Here is a 19,525-nt window from a genome sequence, read left to right as displayed (position 1 = left end):
CCTGGGGACTGCTTTCTGGGACTGTTTGGGTGTCAGGTTGGATCTGGTTGGTACTGTATATACTGTAAAATGAGGTCTTTTTAGGTCCAAAGAAAAACCATATGAGTAAGCGGTTACTCGATCGGAAAAGAAAGCAAGTGCCTGGTTAATAAAAATTGTCCAATTTGACAACACTCATAATATATATCTATATATACAGAATCCTAATGAAAACGAAGAAGTGGATATTGATCCTTGGGATAGTTCCAGTCCTGGCTTGATTGGAAGCAAACCAATGAATTTTGCACCTGGAGAATACCCAAGCCCACGCAGAAAATGTATGTACACTCTTTAGCTCACCTGGGCTGAAAGCTCAAGTGAGCTTTTCTGATCATCCATGTCTCCTGTCCATGCATTGTCCTTCTGTTCATCTCTGACTATCTGTCTGTCTGTCCATCTGTTAACGTTTTACATATTCATCTTATTCTCAAGAACCACTAGTGGGCCAATTTCAACCAAAGTTTATACAAAACAATATTGGGTGAAAGGAAGATAAATTCAAATATTAAATTGAAGGGCCAAGCCCCCTCACAAGGAGGGGGGACTCCAGAATAGACAAATGTTGGGTTGGATCATTAAAAAATAATCTTCCTAAGAACCACTGACTTGAAAAGCTGAAACTTATGTGGTAGCTTCCGCGAGTAGGGCAGATTCCAAATTGTTCAAATCATGACCCCTGGTGGTAGGGTGGGGCCACTTTAGAAAATTACTTTTACATTGAAATATATAGGAAAAATCTTTAAAAATCTTTCAATGGACCCGAAAAGCTGAAACAATTTTTTTCAAACCAGCACAGGCCCCTTGAATCAAATTTTAGCATTGCAATATACAGAAAAAAATAATTTATAAATATTCTTCTCAAGAACTGCTGGGCCAGAAAAGCTGACATTTATGTGAAAGCATCCCAAGGTAGTGTGTATTCTAAATTGTTCAATATGGGGGTAAGGCAGGATCAAAAAAGGAAATCCAGTTTTATTTTAAAATATATTATGAGAGAAGTCTTAAAATCTTCTCCTCAAGAACCACTGGGCCAGAAAAGCGGAATTTTATGTGAAAGCATCTTTAAAAACAGAAGCTTTGAATGACCATGCACCACTTATTACAGACTCATTTACATTGACACTCACATAAGAAAAATTGCACAAATCGGTACTGCACGATTTAAGTTAAAGTTATACACGCAATATAAACACCTATTTTTGTCTGAAATGAAATGATTAAATGATTTGAGACACATGGGGTGTAATAAAAAATGAATACCTTCCACAAAATTTTAGAAGTTGTTGTAATAACAAAACAATTGAGCAATATCTGTAATGAAGAACTCAGTCTCTTCATGAGTATTGATAAAGTAAGTGCGTAAACAGTATATAGACATGCATGTCCTTAAAAAATCATAGACGAGGTTGTGACTACAATTATTAAGAAAAGGTTAATAATTAGGGATGTGCGATTTTATCGGTATACCGGTATATCGCGATTTTTTGTTGCGTGATACGTATCGTGATACGGAGGCCTAAATACCGGTCTTTTGGTACATATTATAAAATCCAGAAATAATTCATTTATTTGTTCAATCTTTCAAATTACAAATACAGAAAGTATAAAAAATGTAAAAAGTGAAAAGAACGGCATCTTACCGTCCAAACATAATTGATTTTATATACATAAAAATTTCAAGAAAATAAAATTTTATTTTTCTAGCATATTTTCTAGAAAAATAATGACTTTTCATATAAAATCATTGTAAAAACTGGTTTTAAAAATATCATGATATTATCGTGATATTGTGGGGAAAATCGTGATATATCGCGATACGAAACTTTTGGCGATACCCATCCCTATTAATAATGTTTCAATACACGTAGATGGTTGATACTGATTACATTTAAAGGTGCATGGACACAAATTTGTACTTAATATTTCCTGTATAACATTACGATTTATATATATTTTAATAGCATTTTATACAAAAATATATTAAAAATCTAATTTCATCCCAAAACTTCAAATTATTTGATGGGTTTGCTTCTGATGCTGAATCTGACCTAGTGACCAAACTTGCATGGATGAAACATCTAAGGATGCATACTACCATACTTGCTTTGGATGCTGAATCTAAACTACATTTTCCAGTTGGGTGAACATATTAAAGTTTTTGATGCAGGTTTCATTTCCAATGTACTATGAGCCCTATAATGACTAAACTTGCATGGATGATACATCTTAGGATGAATACTACCAGACTTGCTTCGTATGCTGAATCTGACCTACATTTGCTGGACGAGTGAACATGTTAAAGTTTTTGGTGCAGGATTCATTTCCAAGTAACTTTGAGCCCTATAATGACAAAACTTGCATTGATGATACATCTAAGGGTGCATTCTGCTAGGCTGTCTTCGGATGCTGATTCTGACCTACATTTTCTGGATTAGTGAAAAGGTTTGTTTTTTATACAGGTTTAATATCCAAGTAACTTTGAGCTCTATGTTGAGCAAACTTGCAATGATGATACATTTTAGGATGCACACTAATGGACTTGCTTCAGATGCTTAATTCGACATAAATTTTCCAGATAATGGACCTCGTAAAAGTTATGGGTGCAGGTCTATTACCAAGAAACTATAAGGCTTATATAAACCAAACTTGCATAAATGATGCATCAAGGGATGAAAACTCTCAAACTTGTTTCAGATGCTGGATTTTAATTGCGTTTTCATGATGAAGAACTAGTTTGAAGTTTTTATATAGGTCTATTCCAAAGTATCAAATTAAGATTGCATAAATTTTGCATTTTTGGATGTACACTTTTTGTTGGGTAATTATGTGACTCTGCCTTACTTAAAGACGACATTCGTTGAGGTGAGCTCTATAATCTCTGATTACCTATGTTTGTTCTTTTTGGGTAAATGCATCACCCTTGACGTCACGTAATGGTGTCGCAGACAACGGTTGCACTCCATGTGTTATTGTAGATATTACAAATGTTTTTTATTTTACAGAGGTACGCGAACTCGTGTGATATAAGCTATATTGATATAGTGGCATTCTCAAGTAATATGAAATTCAATTTCCCCCCTCCCCTCCCCTCCCCAAGTAAACTTTTCAATACTGAGCTGATTTGGGTTTTTTTACCTAGCCCATATGCTCAGATTAGTGATGTGACCCATGGGTCATGGGTCTCTTGTATTATTTGAAATTGACTGTCAAGATGACTGGAATATGAATTTCCAGATTAATGAGACAGAATATCGAGGGGAAAATTGAATGCCACTGTATTGGAAAACAATCTTGAAATCTCCATAAGAACAGCAAGCCATGATTAATCATATTGATGAACACATCCGCAGGAAGGATAGAACTGATTTTTTAGCTCACCTGAGCGAAAGGCTCAAGTGAGCTTTTCTGATCAAAATTTGTCCGTTGTCTGTCGTTGTCGTTCTAGTCGTTGTAGTCGTTGTAGTCGTTGTTGTCGTTGTCATCGTCGTAAACTTTTCACATTTTCATCTTCTTCTCAAGAACCACTGGGCCAATTTCAACTAAACTTGCCACAAAGTATCCTTGGGTGAAGAGGATTCAAGTTTGTTCAAATGAAGGGCCACGCCCTTTTCCAAGGGGAGATAATCATAAATTTGAGAAAAATTAATGGCATTTTTAAAAAAAATCTTCTCAAGAACCACTGGGCCAGGAAAGATGAAACTTATGTGGAATCATCCTTGGGTAGTGTAGATTCAAGTTCGTTCAAATCATGACCCCCGGGGGTAGGGCGGGGCCAAAATGGCCGATCAAAGTTTAACATAGGAGTATATAGGAAAAATCTTTACAAATCTTCTTCTCAAGAACCACTCTGCCAGGAAAGATGAAACTCAGGTGGAACCATCCTCAGGTAGTGTAGATTCAAGTTTGTTCAAATCATGACCCCCGGGGGTAGGGTGGGGCCAAAATGGCCGATCAAAGTTTTACATAGGAATATATAGGAAAAATCTTTAAAAAAATCTTCTTCTCAAGAACCACTGGACTAGGAAAGATGAAACTCATGTGAAATTAGCCTCAGGTAGTGTAGATTCAAATTTGCTCAAATCATGACCCCCGGGGGTAGGGTGGGGCCAAAATGGCCGATCAAAGTTTTACATAGGAATATATAGGAAAAATCTTTTTCTCATATATCATTGAGACAGGATCGATGAAACTTATTTGAAATTATTCTCAGGTAGTGTAGATTTAAGTTTGTTCAAATCATGACCCCCTGGGGTAGGGTGGGGCCAAAATGGCCGATCAAAGTTTTACATAGGAATATATAGGAAAAATCGTTTAAAAATCTTCTTCTCAAGAACCACTCTGCCAGGAAAGATAAAACTCAGGTGAAATTATCCTCAGGTAGTGTAGATTCAAGTTTGTTCAAATCATGACCCCCCGGGGGTAGGGTGGGGCCAAAATGGTCAATCAAAGTTTTACATAGGAATATATAGGAAAAATCTTTAAAAAAATCTTCTTCTCAAGAACCACTGGACTAGGAAAGATGAAACTCATGTGAAATTAGCCTCAGGTAGTGTAGATTCAAATTTGCTCAAATCATGACCCCCGGGGGTAGGGTGGGGCCAAAATGGCCGATCAAAGTTTTACATAGGAATATATAGGAAAAATCTTTTTCTCATATATCATTGAGACAGGATCGATGAAACTTATTTGAAATTATTCTCAGGTAGTGTAGATTTAAGTTTGTTCAAATCATGACCCCCTGGGGTAGGGTGGGGCCAAAATGGCCGATCAAAGTTTTACATAGGAATATATAGGAAAAATCTTTTAAAAATCTTCTTCTCAAGAACCACTCTGCCAGGAAAGATAAAACTCAGGTGAAATTATCCTCAGGTAGTGTAGATTCAAATTTGTTCAAATCATGACCCCCGGGGGTAGGGTGGGGCCAAAATGGTCAATCAAAGTTTTACATAGGAATATATAGGAAAAATCTTTTAAAAAATCTTCTTCTCAAGAACCACTGGGCTAGGAAAGATGAAACTCATGTGAAATTAGCCTCAGGTAGTGTAGATTCAAATTTGCTCAAATCATGACCCCCGGGGGTAGGGTGGGGCCAAAATGGCCGGTCAAAGTTTTACATAGGAATATATAGGAAAAATCTTTTTCTCATATATCATTGAGACAGGATCGATGAAACTTATTTGAAATTATTCTCAGGTAGTGTAGATTTAAGTTTGTTCAAATCATGACCCCCTGGGGTAGGGTGGGGCCAAAATGGCCGATCAAAGTTTTACATAGGAATATATAGGAAAAATCGTTTAAAAATCTTCTTCTCAAGAACCACTCTGCCAGGAAAGATAAAACTCAGGTGAAATTATCCTCAGGTAGTGTAGATTCAAGTTTGTTCAAATCATGACCCCTGGGGGTAGGGTGGGGCCAAAATGGTCAATCAAAGTTTTACATAGGAATATATAGGAAAAATCTTTAAAAAAATCTTCTTCTCAAGAACCACTGGACTAGGAAAGATGAAACTCATGTGAAATTAGCCTCAAGTAGTGTAGATTCAAATTTGCTCAAATCATGACCCCCGGGGGTAGGGTGGGGCCAAAATGGCCGATCAAAGTTTTACATAGGAATATATAGGAAAAATCTTTTTCTCATATATCATTGAGACAGGATCGATGAAACTTATTTGAAATTATTCTCAGGTAGTGTAGATTTAAGTTTGTTCAAATCATGACCCCCTGGGGTAGGGTGGGGCCAAAATGGATGAACAAAGTTTTACATAGGAATATATAGGAAAAATCTTTTAAAAATCTTCTTCTCAAGAACCACTCTGCCAGGAAAGATAAAACTCAGGTGAAATTATCCTCAGGTAGTGTAGATTCAAGTTTGTTCAAATCATGACCCCCGGGGGTAGGGTGGGGCCAAAATGGTCAATCAAAGTTTTACATAGGAATATATAGGAAAAATCTTTTTAAAAATCTTCTTCTCAAGAACCACTGGGCTAGGAAAGATGAAACTCATGTGAAATTAGCCTCAGGTAGTGTAGATTCAAATTTGCTCAAATCATGACCCCCGGGGGTAGGGTGGGGCCAAAATGGCCGGTCAAAGTTTTACATAGGAATATATAGGAAAAATCTTTTTCTCAAATATCATTGAGACAGGATCGATGAAACTTATTTGAAATTATTCTCAGGTAGTGTAGATTTAAGTTTGTTCAAATCATGACCCCCTGGGGTAGGGTGGGGCCAAAATGGCCGATCAGAGTTTTACATAGGAATATATTGGAAAAATCTTTAAATAATCTTCATCTCAAGAACCACTCTGCCAGGAAAGATGAAACTCGGGTGAAATTAGCCTCAGGTAGTGTAGATTCAAATTTGTTCAAATCATGACCCCCGGGGGTAGGGTGGGGCCAAAATGGTCAATCAAAGTTTTACATAGGAATATATAGGAAAAATCTTGTAAAATCTTTTTCTCAAGTACCATTGAGACAGGAAAGATGAAAGTTATGTGAAATTATCCTCAGGTAGTGTAGATTCAAGTTTATTCAAATCATGACCCCCTGGGGTAGGGTGGGGCCAAAATGGCCGATCAAAGTTTTACATAGGAATATATATGGAAAACTTTTGAAATCTTCTTTTCAAGTACTTTAAAGCCATGATTAGAGATATTTATATGGAATCATCCTCAGGTAGTGTAGATTCTAGTTTGTTCAAATTATGACCCCTGGGGGTAGGGTGGGGCTAAAATGGGGGATCCAAGTTTTACATTAAAATATATTTAAAAGTCCTCTTATCAGGAATAGCAAAGCCATGATTAGTAGTACTAGTATTTATATTGAAGCATTCTCATGTAGTGTAGAATTAAATTTGTTCAAATCATAACCCCAAAGGGTAGGGTGGGGCCACTATGGTGGAACAAATAAAGGAAAAAATCCCAAGAACAGAAAAGCTACGTTTAGTCATATTGGCGTGTAAGCATCCTCATGTATTGAAGATTTAAATTTGTTCAAATCATGGCCCTTTAGGATAGGGAGGGAAACAATGGGGAATCAAATTCAAATTTTTACCAAATAATATATACCGGTAGGAACAAAATGTTTAAAAAAGAAATCTTTTTATCAATAACAGCAAAGTCATATGCTGTATTGATATGAAGGCATTCTCAAATAGTATTAAAATTGAAGCCCCCCCCCCCCAGTAAACTTTCAGTTCTGATCTGATATGTGCTTTTTCCTAGTCGATGTGCTCAGGTGAGCGATGTGGCCCCTGGGCCTCTTGTTTCAAATGATGCCCCCCTGGGGGGGGGGGAGGTAGTCTGGGCATGTGGGCCACAGTGAGGGATCAAATTTCTTACATAGGAATAAAAAGAAAGATAAAATTCTTCCCAAGATTTCTTACATAGGAATAAAAAGAAAGAAAAAATTCTTCCCCAAAACAACAAAGCTATGATTTGTCAAAATTCATATGCATACATATTCAGGCAGAGTTAGTTCAAGTTTGTTCAAAGGATTACCCCAGAGGGTAGGGTGGGGCCACAGTGGGAGATGAAAGTATTTTAATAGCCATTAGGAAACAGAGGATGAATCTTTAAAAATCTAACAAAAGTAAAGCCATGTAATAAGTCATATTAATATGAAAGCATCAGGTAGTGTAGATGCATGATAATTTAAATCAAGATCCTCAAGGGATAGAGAGAAGCCAAAATGGACAATCAGCTTTCAATAAAAATTTTTAAAATACTCAGTTTAAGAACAGTAAATCCATTAGTTTTATTGATTGGAAGCATCCTTAGGTCATGTTAAACTTAAGTTTGCCACCTTGTAAACTTTCAAATTCTGAACTGAATTGTGCTTTTTATTGCCAGTTTGCTCATGTGAGCAGTGGAGCCAACGGGCCTCTTGTTTCAGAGCAACTAACATAATGTGGCACACTAAATTCTTTGGTACACAGATTACAATAACATGTAAATGTGGATCTGTCTCAAAGTCATTTGAAGCATTAAAGTGATGCTTTGGGAATTGCAAATTATGGATGCTTGTAACATAAGGCAGGGCAATATTGGTTTTAACAACTGTTTTATGAAATTCAAATTGGAACATCTTTCTTTCCTAACAGGTGACTTCAATGATTATCTAAGCAGTAGTAATCATGTAGACAGTGCTAATATACCACCAGTCAACAGTTTTTGGGACAGTGACCACACAGACTTGCCAGAACTTTTTAGTAAACTAGGACTTGGAAAATATAGTGATCTGTTCCGACAGCAAGAGGTGAGTAGTAGTTCCCAAGTACAGAATACAGGGGATGATATAATTTGAGTGAGAATGATTTCCAGATTTCTTTAGCATAATGAAATAAACTTCATTGTTAATTCAATATTATTATTACTGTGGAATCAAATCATTTGGATTCAATAGTCATGCACAATCAAACTTTTACCAGTTTTTATGCCCCTCTTAGAAGAAGGGAGGGCCTACTGTACAAGTGGTTATATTGGCAGTACGAAAGTTTGACAATTTCTTCATCTTAAAAAAATTGACGAGTGAAAACTTTGACAATTTTTTTACTGTGCAAAATAAAAATGAGTTATCTTTCTTTATTTTCCTTACACTGTTACCAATTTCTGCATGTGAGTATCAACGACAAAGTACGGACAAGTCCATAGCTACAACTAAATTTATGTAGAATTAGTTAAAAGGGTAGTTTTTCCAAGTTATTTTTTTGCCAGTAAGCATGTTATGCTGGCTAAAATGCCTTCACTGCGGTCGGTATTGACGGAACCCACCGACTTTTTTCATGAAATGTCAGAAACAATTATCTCCTCCAGACCTGTAAAAACTAACGATATGTTTAAAGTAGTTATAATTAAATAAATTAATTGATAAACGGAAGTTTTTGTTTGTTTTTGTGTAACTGTAGGTTATACTACCTGCCGATCGGCAGGGCATGGTAGTAATTACATATCAATGTACCATATATAATTGAGTCGTTTAAATACAAGTGACTCTCGATCTCTCGAAGTTCAAGGGACCGCAAGAAAAGTTTGAGAGATCAAGGGGTTCGAGAGATAGAAAGTAAATCAAATCCAGAATTTTCAGTTCCGACCATCGATGTTCTACTATTATACATACCGGAAGTATATGTAAATAAAGTAATTGCACATTTTCAATCGTATTTTACAGGTAATGTACTTGATATCAACAACAATGATCGTATTTCGAATAAATAAAACAAATTCCTGAAGTTTCAATATTTATTTTTTTTTATTTCATGATAACATGAAACCTGAATAACAATTGTCGGTTTGGCTATTCCGCGGCTTGATCGGGCCCTTCACCAGTGATCACCAGATTTTTCTTAAATGGTATTCAGTCCTTGAGAAAGGAATTTCTTGTGCAATATTTGCCATACTGGGATTATGTAGACTCTAATAAAAGTTCCTAGTCTATGGGAAGTCATTGAAACGAACGTCTATAAATTTATTTTCTAAAAATTATCGTCTCAGTTTCAAGTCAAAATAAGTTGTGAATTTATAATTTTCCAATAATATCCGATTAATTATATTTACATTCAGTATAATTTTTTTTAATGAAATCCAATAGAAATCTACGACGTTAAAATTTCTATAACACACATGAAACCTTGTCACAGCGCGGCAGAATACACAGTAGGAACTACATGCATTTTCAATATGCAGGAATACCAAAATGTATATTGTTTTGACTCATTTCATTTTTAAGTAATACCCTTTTTAAATTAACATAAAATACAGCAAATGTGCATCAAAAACTAATTTGTCATTTTATTTCCTTGCAATGTTTATTTGCGTTATTTAACTATCCAACGTCACAAACGGCTTTCCAACGTCACGAACGGCTATTACATTTATTAAGCACACCAATACTGAAGGGCGCTAAATTCACATTCAACACGATGGAAATAAACAAATATGATAAAGCAAAATTAGAGAATGTAAATATAAGCATTGAATTTATATTTTGGGATGTCTTCGGTCCTATAACACACCTGGCCGTGCCGACAAATTATAATACCGCGCTAACGCGCGGTATTCAATTTGTCAGCACGGCCAGGTAAGTTATAGGACTGCAGACATCCCAAAATATGAATTCAATGCTTAAATATCAACACACTCAGACGCCCCACAGGTGTAGTGACATCTATGTAAACACCCAATTAACACCTCCATGCTAGCCCCAGGCATTCATTGTTTTTTCAGGTAAGTGCAGGCTCAATTTTACGCTTGATCGGCATGTATACACGCGCAATCAAAACTTCGAGAGAGTAAAATTCAATGAAATATGTGTAACGGAACCCAGGTTTTGGTTCGAGAGATAGAGAACTTTGAGAGATAGAAGTTCAAGAGATCAGGAGTAAAGAACTATATGCGGTATATTGCATATATTTGCCCCCACAAAAGTCAAATTTTGAAAACTTTCTGAAATGTGCTGAATTCAATAAATTGTATGAGAAATATAAATTAACAGAAAATATTATAGTGTCAAAGCAGTGTATTCACATTTATGTTTTTATGACGTTTTTAAAACTAGTCCGATTTTATATCCTTTTTCATGTAAGAGTTTAAATGGACAAAATTTCAACAATTTTAGCTTTAAAATTTATAGAGCGCAAGTTTGTTCAGTATATATTGACATATTTCATTGATATTATCATTACACATTATATCAAAGTAGCATCCTTCACACATGCGCTCGGTGACTTTTACTCAAAATATCGACGAAATATGTACAATTTTCTGTAAAATTCATAAAAAAACTGAAATTTACGTCATGTTTGTGACGTCCTCGTACATGTGGCGTCATTACTTGTGAAAATATTCAGTGCTTTGAAGTGGCATATACTCCCCTGTTTAAGAACTTAATTAAATATATCTCCATCAAAGTTTGATCTTGGGGGGCACAATATATGGCAATATACCGCATATAGTTCTTTGCTTAGTTATATAGGGAAAATAAACGATTATATACTGAAGAATGCATTAATTCTTTGAAATTCTTCTCCTCTGCTCATGGGCATTAAAGTCACCTGTATGTGTTTGACTAATTTATCAAGTAAAAGTTCAATTGCAAGCTGATATTTTATATATTATTTTTACGTTTTTAAAACTAGATTAATATTTCATGTAAGTTTATATGCTGTATACAATGTTATTATCTTTTCGGGATTGGCATTTGCAGTATATAAGGAAGACAATGATGCATGATTACACCATATACCTAAAGCACCTTCACCAGGGAACGACAAAGAATAAAAAAAATTGACAAGAGGAAACTTTGACAAGCTAAAGTAATTCGTCAAAATAGTGAATGTTTCCTCCTCTTCAAACTTTCCACTTTAACAGTATTGCTTTACTGCTGTCGGTCTGTCGGTGCACTTAGTTTCCGTTCATTTTCTTCACAATTCATGGCCCCAGGGTCAGGTGTTCTAGTGCTAGGGTGGGGCTATATAGATTATATAGTGAAAATGCATTAATTCTTTGAAATTCTTCTCCTCTGCTCATGGGCATTAAATAAACTAACCAAGTGCATAGTCATGTTAAATAAGGCTGCCTCTTCCAAAATTGTGAATTTCAAGGCCCCAGGGTCAGGGGTTCTAGTGCTAGGGGGTGGGCTACATAGATTATATAGTGAAAATGCATAAATTCTTTGAAATCTTCTCTGCTCATGGGCATTAAATAAACTAACCAAGTGCATAGTTATGCTGAATAAGGCTGCCTCTTCCAAAATTGATAATTTCTATCCCCATGGTCAGGGGTGTTTGTGCTAGGGGGTGGGCTATATACATTAGATTATATAGTGAAAATGCATAAATTCTTTGAAATACTTCTTTTCACGCATGGGCATTAAATAAACTATCCAAGTGCATAGTTACGTTGAATGAGGCTGCCTCTTCCAAGATTTTTAATTTCATGGCTCCAGGGTCAGGGGTTCTAGTGCTAGGGCAGGGCTATATAGTCAATTATATAGTGAAAATGCATAAATTCTTTGAAATTCTTTTTCTCTGCTCAGGGGCATTAAATAAACTAACCAAGTGCATAGTTATGTTGAATAAGGCTGTCTCTTCCAAAATTGTGAATTTCAAGGCCCTAGGGTCAGGGGTGTTAGTGCTAGGACAGGGCTATAAAGATTATTTGTGAAAATGGATTATTTCTTTGAAATCTTCTTTTCTGCGCCTGGATATTAAACCAATGAACTATGTACAAAGTTATGAAAAGGAAGAATGCCTCTTTGAGATTTGTGAATATCAGGGCCCCTGGGTCAGGGCTTCTTGTGTTAGTGTGGGGCTCAAATGTTTGTATAATGAAAATAGATATATTCTTTGAAAAACTTTTCCTTTGCTCCTGGGGACTGCCAATGATGTACATGTAAGAACATTTTTATAATTTTGTTTTGGAAAGCTGCCCCCCTTGTACATCAGTTTGGCAGAGGTTGCACATACTGATAATGATACATGTATTTAGTTTATAGATTTATCAGATGAATATCTAGGTCAAGATCTGTTTTCTTCCTAAATGGTTAATTTCTGGGCCCTTGGGTCATATTTGGAGAGGGAGGGTACATAGTCTGAATATAAATTAATGCTTTGAAATCTGCACTTTGATATTAATCATCAATTTATGATAAAATAAAATTCATGATGAAATTTCCAAAATTTTGAAATATGTGGCCCTAGGGTCAGTGGTTTCTGTGGGGTGGGTGCACAACTGGTTATAAATAGAAATTCATTTTCTCTTTGTTGCTCTGATCTACCTCTGGGTATTAAGTAACCAATTTGAAAGTAAACATGCGAAGTGTATAAGGATGATAAGCAATGTTATCTCTTTCAAAATTGTGAATTTCATGGCCTCTGGTTTAAAACATGAATCAAATTCAATTGTTGGAAAGTTGTTACAGGATACACAGGTGACCTATAAGGCCCGTGGGCTTCTTGTTGACAGAGTTATGCCCCTTGGACGTAGAAAAATTCCAATTATTTGCAGTTTCCATTCATTTTCATCGCAGGGGTTGCACATACTGAAATGAAATTTAGTATACAGATACATCAGATGAATATCTAGGTCAAGTTTTGTTTTGGATACGATCCCATGATTTTTGACAGAGTTATGCCCCCTTGTACATAGAAAAATTCCAATTATTTGCAGTTTGGCAGAGGTTGCACATACTGATAATGATATTTAGTTTATAGATTTATCAGATGAATATCTAGGTCAAGATCTGTTTTGGGTACAATTTCACCTTTTTTGACATTTTTGACTTTTGCTCTTTTTGAATCAGAAAATTTCCAATTGTGGGGGGGGGGGGGGGCATAAGTGTTTTACAAACATCTCTTGTTGGGACCTAATTCCATGGGTAAGTGGTATATATAGAAGAAAAAATCCAGATATAAACATGTTTACAAAATAATTGTCATGGGTTTGCAAATCTGTGTATAATGATGACCAACAAAATAAATGAACATTGGTCCCAAACAAACATTGATGATTCCATATGAGAACATTAACATCAAGCACATATTGGAATGTGGGTGTTTTCAGCTACATTACTATATAAAAACAAGCAATTCAAAGAATTGTGGTCCACCACTGGGTTTTCCAAGAATGTCATTGTGACCACCTTTTGAATATCTCAGGTACGTATTGGCTTAGAATCATCAAACTTTGTCAGTTAACGTATCTTGGGTTTTTGAAAATGGTCTACTTAAAAATAGGTTACAATGATCTACCTGTGACATTTTATGGCTATATTTATGTATCTTGAGTACTCATTTGCTTAGAATCAGCAAACTTTGTCAGTTGATGCGTCTTGGATTTTCGGAAAATGTAAACAAAAAAAGTAGATCACAGTGACCTATTTTTAAATATCTCAAAGACTTAATGGCTTAGAATCTTCAATCTTTGTCTATTAATGCATCTTGAGTCCATCAGAAAACTTCAATCTTAAAGTAGGTCACTACGACCTACTTATGGTTTTTTATTGCTTTATTAAAATATCTTCACTCCTAACTGACTAAGAATCATCAAACTTGGTCAGTTGATGCTATTTGGGTCTTAGGATACTTCGAGTTAGAGGCTTCAAATACAAGTGATAGATTGTACAATTTATCAGAAGAGTGATTCAAGGCCCTTGGGCCTCTTCTATATGCATTAATTGGCCAGGTAAACTTTAGCAAAACAAACAAGAGGCCCACGGGCCTTATTGGTCACCTGAGTATTGTGTAAAAGCTTTCAAACACTTGAATTTGGTTTAAACCAGAAGCCATGAAATTCACAATTCACAATTTTGAAAGAGGCACCATTGCTTATCATAATTATTAACTTAGCATGCTTACTCTATTTACTTAATACCAAGAGGTAGATCAGAGTAACAAAGAGAAAATGCACTTCCACTTTATACCCAGTTGTGCACCTCACCCCAAAGGAACCACTGACCCAAGGGGCCACATATTTCAAAATTTTGCAAATTTTAAAACAAAATGGTTGATTAATACCAAAGAGCAGATTTAAAAGCATTAATTTATTTTAAGACTATGTAGCCCCCCCCCCCTCCTCTGACCAAGGGGGCATAAAATTCACAATTTTATAGGAGGCACTCTTGCTCATCATAACTATGTGCTCAGTTAGTTTATTTAATACCCAAAAGCAGAGAAGATTTTCAAAGAATAAATGCATTTTCAGTATATGATCAATAGAGCCCCGCCCTAACACCAGGACTCCTAACCCTGGGGCCATAAAATTCACAAATCTGGAAGAGGCACTCTTGCTCATCATAACTATGTGCTTAGTTAGTTTATTTAATACTCAGAAGCAGAGAAGAAGAATTTCAAAGAATAAATGCATTTTCACTATATAATCAATAGAGCCCCGCCCTAACACCAGAACCCCTGACCCTGGGGCCATAAAATTCACAAATTTGGAAAAGGCACTCTTCCTCATCATAAATATGTGCTTAGTTAGTTTATTTAATACCCAGAAGCAGAGAAGAAGATTTTCAAAGAATAAATGCATTTTCACTATATAATCAATAGAGCCCCACCCTAACACCAGAACCCCTGACCCTGGGGCCATAAAATTCACAAATCTGGAAGAGGTACCCTTGCTCATCATAACTATGTACTTAGTTAGTTTGTATAATACCCAGGAGCAGAGAAGAAGATTTTAAAAGAAATAATGCATTTTCACTATATAATCTATATAGCCCCGCCCTAGCACTAGAACCCCTGACCCAGAGGCATGAATTTCACAATTTTGGTAGAGGACTCAATGCTCATTACATTCATGTCAACAGTTTGCCTGCTTGATGTCCAGGAGTAAAGAAGAAGATTTTTAAAGATTGCACTAATTTTAGTGGTTTTGGCCCCACCCCTCAGGCCCCAGGGGGGCGGGGACCATGAAATTCACAATTTTTGTTCCCCTTCACCCATAAATGCTGTATACCAAATTTGGTTGAAATTGGTTCAGTGGTTTCAGAGAAGAAGCTGAAAATGTTCAAATGTTAACACACGACACACGACGCACGACGGACGACGACAGACGAAAACGGATAGCAATAGGTCACCTGAGTTACTCAGTTGACCTAAAAAGGAATAAATCACAATTCCCATTATTTTCAACTGATTATTTTTTTAAATAAATGTTCTCTTTTAAAATAAATATACTCTTATAAATTAAAAACTAATTCATTAATAAATTTCCCGATAATTGTTTACATTGTTAATGTGAAGGAAGAATGGTAGCATATTTTTAGGTCACCTGAGTTACTCAGGTGACCTATTGCTATCTGTTTTCGTCCGTCGTCGTGTGTTGTATGTTGTGTGTTGTGCGTTAACATTTGAACATTTTCAGCTTCTTCTCTGAAACCGCTGCACCAATTTCAATGAATATTGGCACAAAGCATCTATGGGTGAAGGGGAACAAAAATTATGAATTTCATGGTTCCTGCCCCCCTGGGGCCTGGGGGGTGGGGCAAAAACCACTAAAATTAATGCAATCTTTAAAAATCTTCTTCTTTACTCCTGGACATCAAGCAATCAAACTGTTTGCATGATTGTAATCAGCATTGAGTCCTCTACCAAAATTGTGAAATTCATGGCCCCGGGGTCAGGGGTTCTAGTACTAGGGCGGGGCTAAATAAGTATATAGTGAAAATGCATTATTTCTTTGAAAATCTTCTTCTCTGCTACTGGGTATAAAATAAACCAACTAAGAACATAGTTATGATGAGCAAGAGTGCCTCTACTAAAATTGTGAATTTTAAGGCCCCATGGTCAGAGGTTCTGGTGTTAGAGCGGGGCTCTATAGATTATATAGTGAAAATTCATGAATTCTTTGAAAATCTTCTTCTCTGCTCCTGGGTATTAAATAAACTAACTCAGTGCATAGTTATGATGAGCAAGAGTACCTCTACCAAAATTGTGATTTTTATGGCCCCAGGGTCAGGGGTTCTGGTGTTAGGGTGGGGCTCTATAGATTATATAGTGAAAATTCATGAATTCTTTGAAAATCTTCTTCTCTGCTCCTAGGTATTAAATAAACTAACTAAGTGCTTAGTTATGATGAGCAAGAGTGCCTCTACCAAAATTGTGATATTATGGCCCTAGGGTCAGGGGTTCTGGTGTAAGGGTGGGGCTCTATTGATTAAATAGTGAAAATACATGAATTCTATGAAAATCTTCTTCTCTGCTCCTGGGTATTAGATAAACTAACTAAGTGCATAGTTATGATAAGCAAGAGTACCTCTACCAAAATTGTGAATTTTATGGCCCCAGGGTCAGGGTTCAGGTGTTAGGGCGGGGCTCTATTGATTATATAGTGAAAATACATGAATTCTTTGAAAAAAATTCTTTTCTGCCCCTAGGAATTAAATAAACTAAGTACATAGTTATGATGAGCAAGAATACCTCTTCCAAAATTTTGATTTTATGGCCCTAGGATCAGGGGTTCTGGTGTAAGGGTGGGGCTCTATTGATTATATAGTGAAAATACATTAAATCTTTGAAAGTTTTCTTCCCTGCTCTTGGGTAAGCAGATGAACTACCTATATAGTTATGATGAGCAAGGGCCCTAATCTTCCAGAATTATGAATTTCAAGGCCCCAGGGTCAGGGGTACCATGGGGGGGGGGGGGGTACTTATATACTTATATACTGAAACTTGATGAATTCTTTGAGATCTGCTCCTTGATTTTAATCAAGTATTTTTGAAAAGCAAGAGTGCCTTTTCAAAATTTGTGCAATGTGTGGATCTAAGCCTAAGGGTCAGGGGTTCATGTGTGATAAGGGCATTACTGATTATTGCTGAATATTACTGATTACTTGAAATGCATTTTTTGTTCCCCTACCCTGCCTATGGGACCGGTATTAAGTAAACAAACTAAGCAACTGTTAAGTGTATTGTTATGATGATCAATGGTGCCTCTTTCAAAATTGTGAATGCCATAGCATCTGGCTTAAAACATGAATCAAATTAAATCACTGTTAAGTTGTTGCATAATGCTCAGGTGACCTATAAGGCCCACGGGCCTCTTGTATTTCATGGTCATTTAATAAATTGTTAGGTTTTATTTGAGGGTTGCATGGAATACTCTTTTTTTAATGTGGTGCTTGTAATGCATGTAGCTTTTTAGCTCACCTGAGCCGAAGGCTCAAGTGAGCTTTTCTGATCACATATTGTCCGGCGTCTATCTGTCTGTCTGTCTGTCCGTCTGTAAACTTTCACATTTTTGATTTCTTCTGAAGAACCGCTAAACCAATTTCAACCAAACTTGCCATAAAGCATCCTTGGGTGAAGGGGATTCAAGTTTGTTCAAATGAAGGGCCATGCCCTCATTCAAGGGGAGATAATTGGGAATTAATGAAAATTTGGTGGCATGTTTCAAAAATCTTCTTCTCAAGAACAACTGTGCCAGGAAAGATGAAACGTATGGGGAAACATCCTCAGGTAGTGTAGATTCAAATTTCTTCAAATCATGACCCCTGGGGGTAGGGCGGGGCCACAACCTGGAATCCATGTTTTACATAGAAACGTTGAACAAATCTTTAAAAATCTTCTTTTCAAGAATAGCAAAGCCATAATTGATCATATTTATACAGAAGTATCCTCAGGTAGTGTAGATTCAGATTTGTTCAAATCATGATCCCTGGGGGTAGGGCGGGCCACAATGGCCGACCAAAGTTTTACCTAGAAATATATTGGTAAATTCTTTAAAAAATCTCAAGAATAGAAAAGCTATAATTGATCATATTTATAATGAAGCATCCTCTGGTAGTGTAGATTCAAGTTTGTTCAAATCATGACCCCCGGGGGGTAGGGAGGGCGGGGCCACAATGGCCGATCAAAGTTTTACATAGACATATATAGGAAAATTCTTTAAAAATCATCTTCCCAAGAATAGCAAAGCCATGATTGGTCATGGGACTACTTTTGGATTTAAACTTTTCAATGATAAACCAATTTCTACTTTTTCCTAGCCACAGTGCTCAGGTGAGCGATGTGGCCCATGGGCCTCTTGTTCAATTAAAAAATCTTATTATGGAGTCGAGCTTGCTCGATCATCATCTAGCGATCAGTCAGGTTTACGCGAACAAATGTGTCAGTGGATGCATCCGCAATAGAAAATAGCAACAGCTGTAAACCAATTTCTTTTAAAACGTTCACAATGAATAATAGTTTGAATATAAAATTAAATCAATTGTATCTTCAATTAATTCTGCTACAAAACAACGATATTATGTTTAATTTTTACGCAAGAAAAACGTTATGGTTGTTGCGGATGAATTTCTACAGAGAGGGTGCATCGAATGACATGAATTACATTTTGGGACGATTACTGTAAACAATCTTAAAGACGATAAAATGATTACAAAATAAACACGAATACAACAAGACTATAACGATTGAATTTCTTAATCTTAGCTTTACTTTTACTATCTTCAATCCAATTTTATCCGAAAACAACCGATGATATTGACCAGTAATGCCAGTATTACTGTACTTATTCATTTCCTCCATTTGTTTACCGCGCCCTTTCGTAAGTCGATCGTACTTGTAACAGTACAGTCATGATTGTAGTTTAGATACAATCACTTTACAACAGAACAACGCTCTGACAATGGCAATTAATTAGAATAATTTATGAAACCCTTCATAGGTCTTCGATTTACTGAAAAGAAATTAGATTGATATTGAGCATGAACATTTCTGACGATGTTTGGTCAATTCTAACCCTGCCTCATTCGGACCAGGACATAAGGCCCTATACTGTATTTGTGTTAAGACTATTTTTTAATTTTATTATTATGTTACCGGAGTCACTCACCTGACCTATCTGCTGATCTTTTGAAATTGTTTTTCTTGTTCGACGCCGTTGAAGCCTTTCAGGCTTTTGATATATAACTTTTAAAGTAACGGGGTAATGATTTTTTTAAATAGTGCGAATGCATATTTGGAGTAGGGTGAATTCACCATGC

The 19,525-nt window shown here is 36.1% G+C and overlaps 1 protein-coding gene across 1 annotated transcript in view; it reads left to right on the top strand.

Moving 5' to 3' along the window:
• LOC134232130 (protein bicaudal C homolog 1-like) overlaps positions 1–19,525 on the top strand; it is a 262,980-nt gene that overhangs the window by 214,973 nt on the left and 28,482 nt on the right. The window contains exons 17-18 of the mRNA XM_062714082.1: positions 200–317; positions 8,139–8,293. Coding sequence (XP_062570066.1) covers positions 200–317; positions 8,139–8,293 — 273 coding nt within the window. The remainder of the gene's footprint in view (positions 1–199; positions 318–8,138; positions 8,294–19,525) is intronic.

The sequence above is a fragment of the Saccostrea cucullata genome, unplaced genomic scaffold (genome assembly GCF_032062105.1).
Source record: "Saccostrea cucullata isolate Sc308-1 unplaced genomic scaffold, CSIRO_AGI_Scuc_v1 ctg492, whole genome shotgun sequence".
Lineage (NCBI taxonomy): Eukaryota > Metazoa > Mollusca > Bivalvia > Ostreida > Ostreidae > Saccostrea > Saccostrea cuccullata.
Note: the sequence above shows the minus strand (reverse complement) of the source record. Positions and strands in the feature narration are given on the sequence as shown.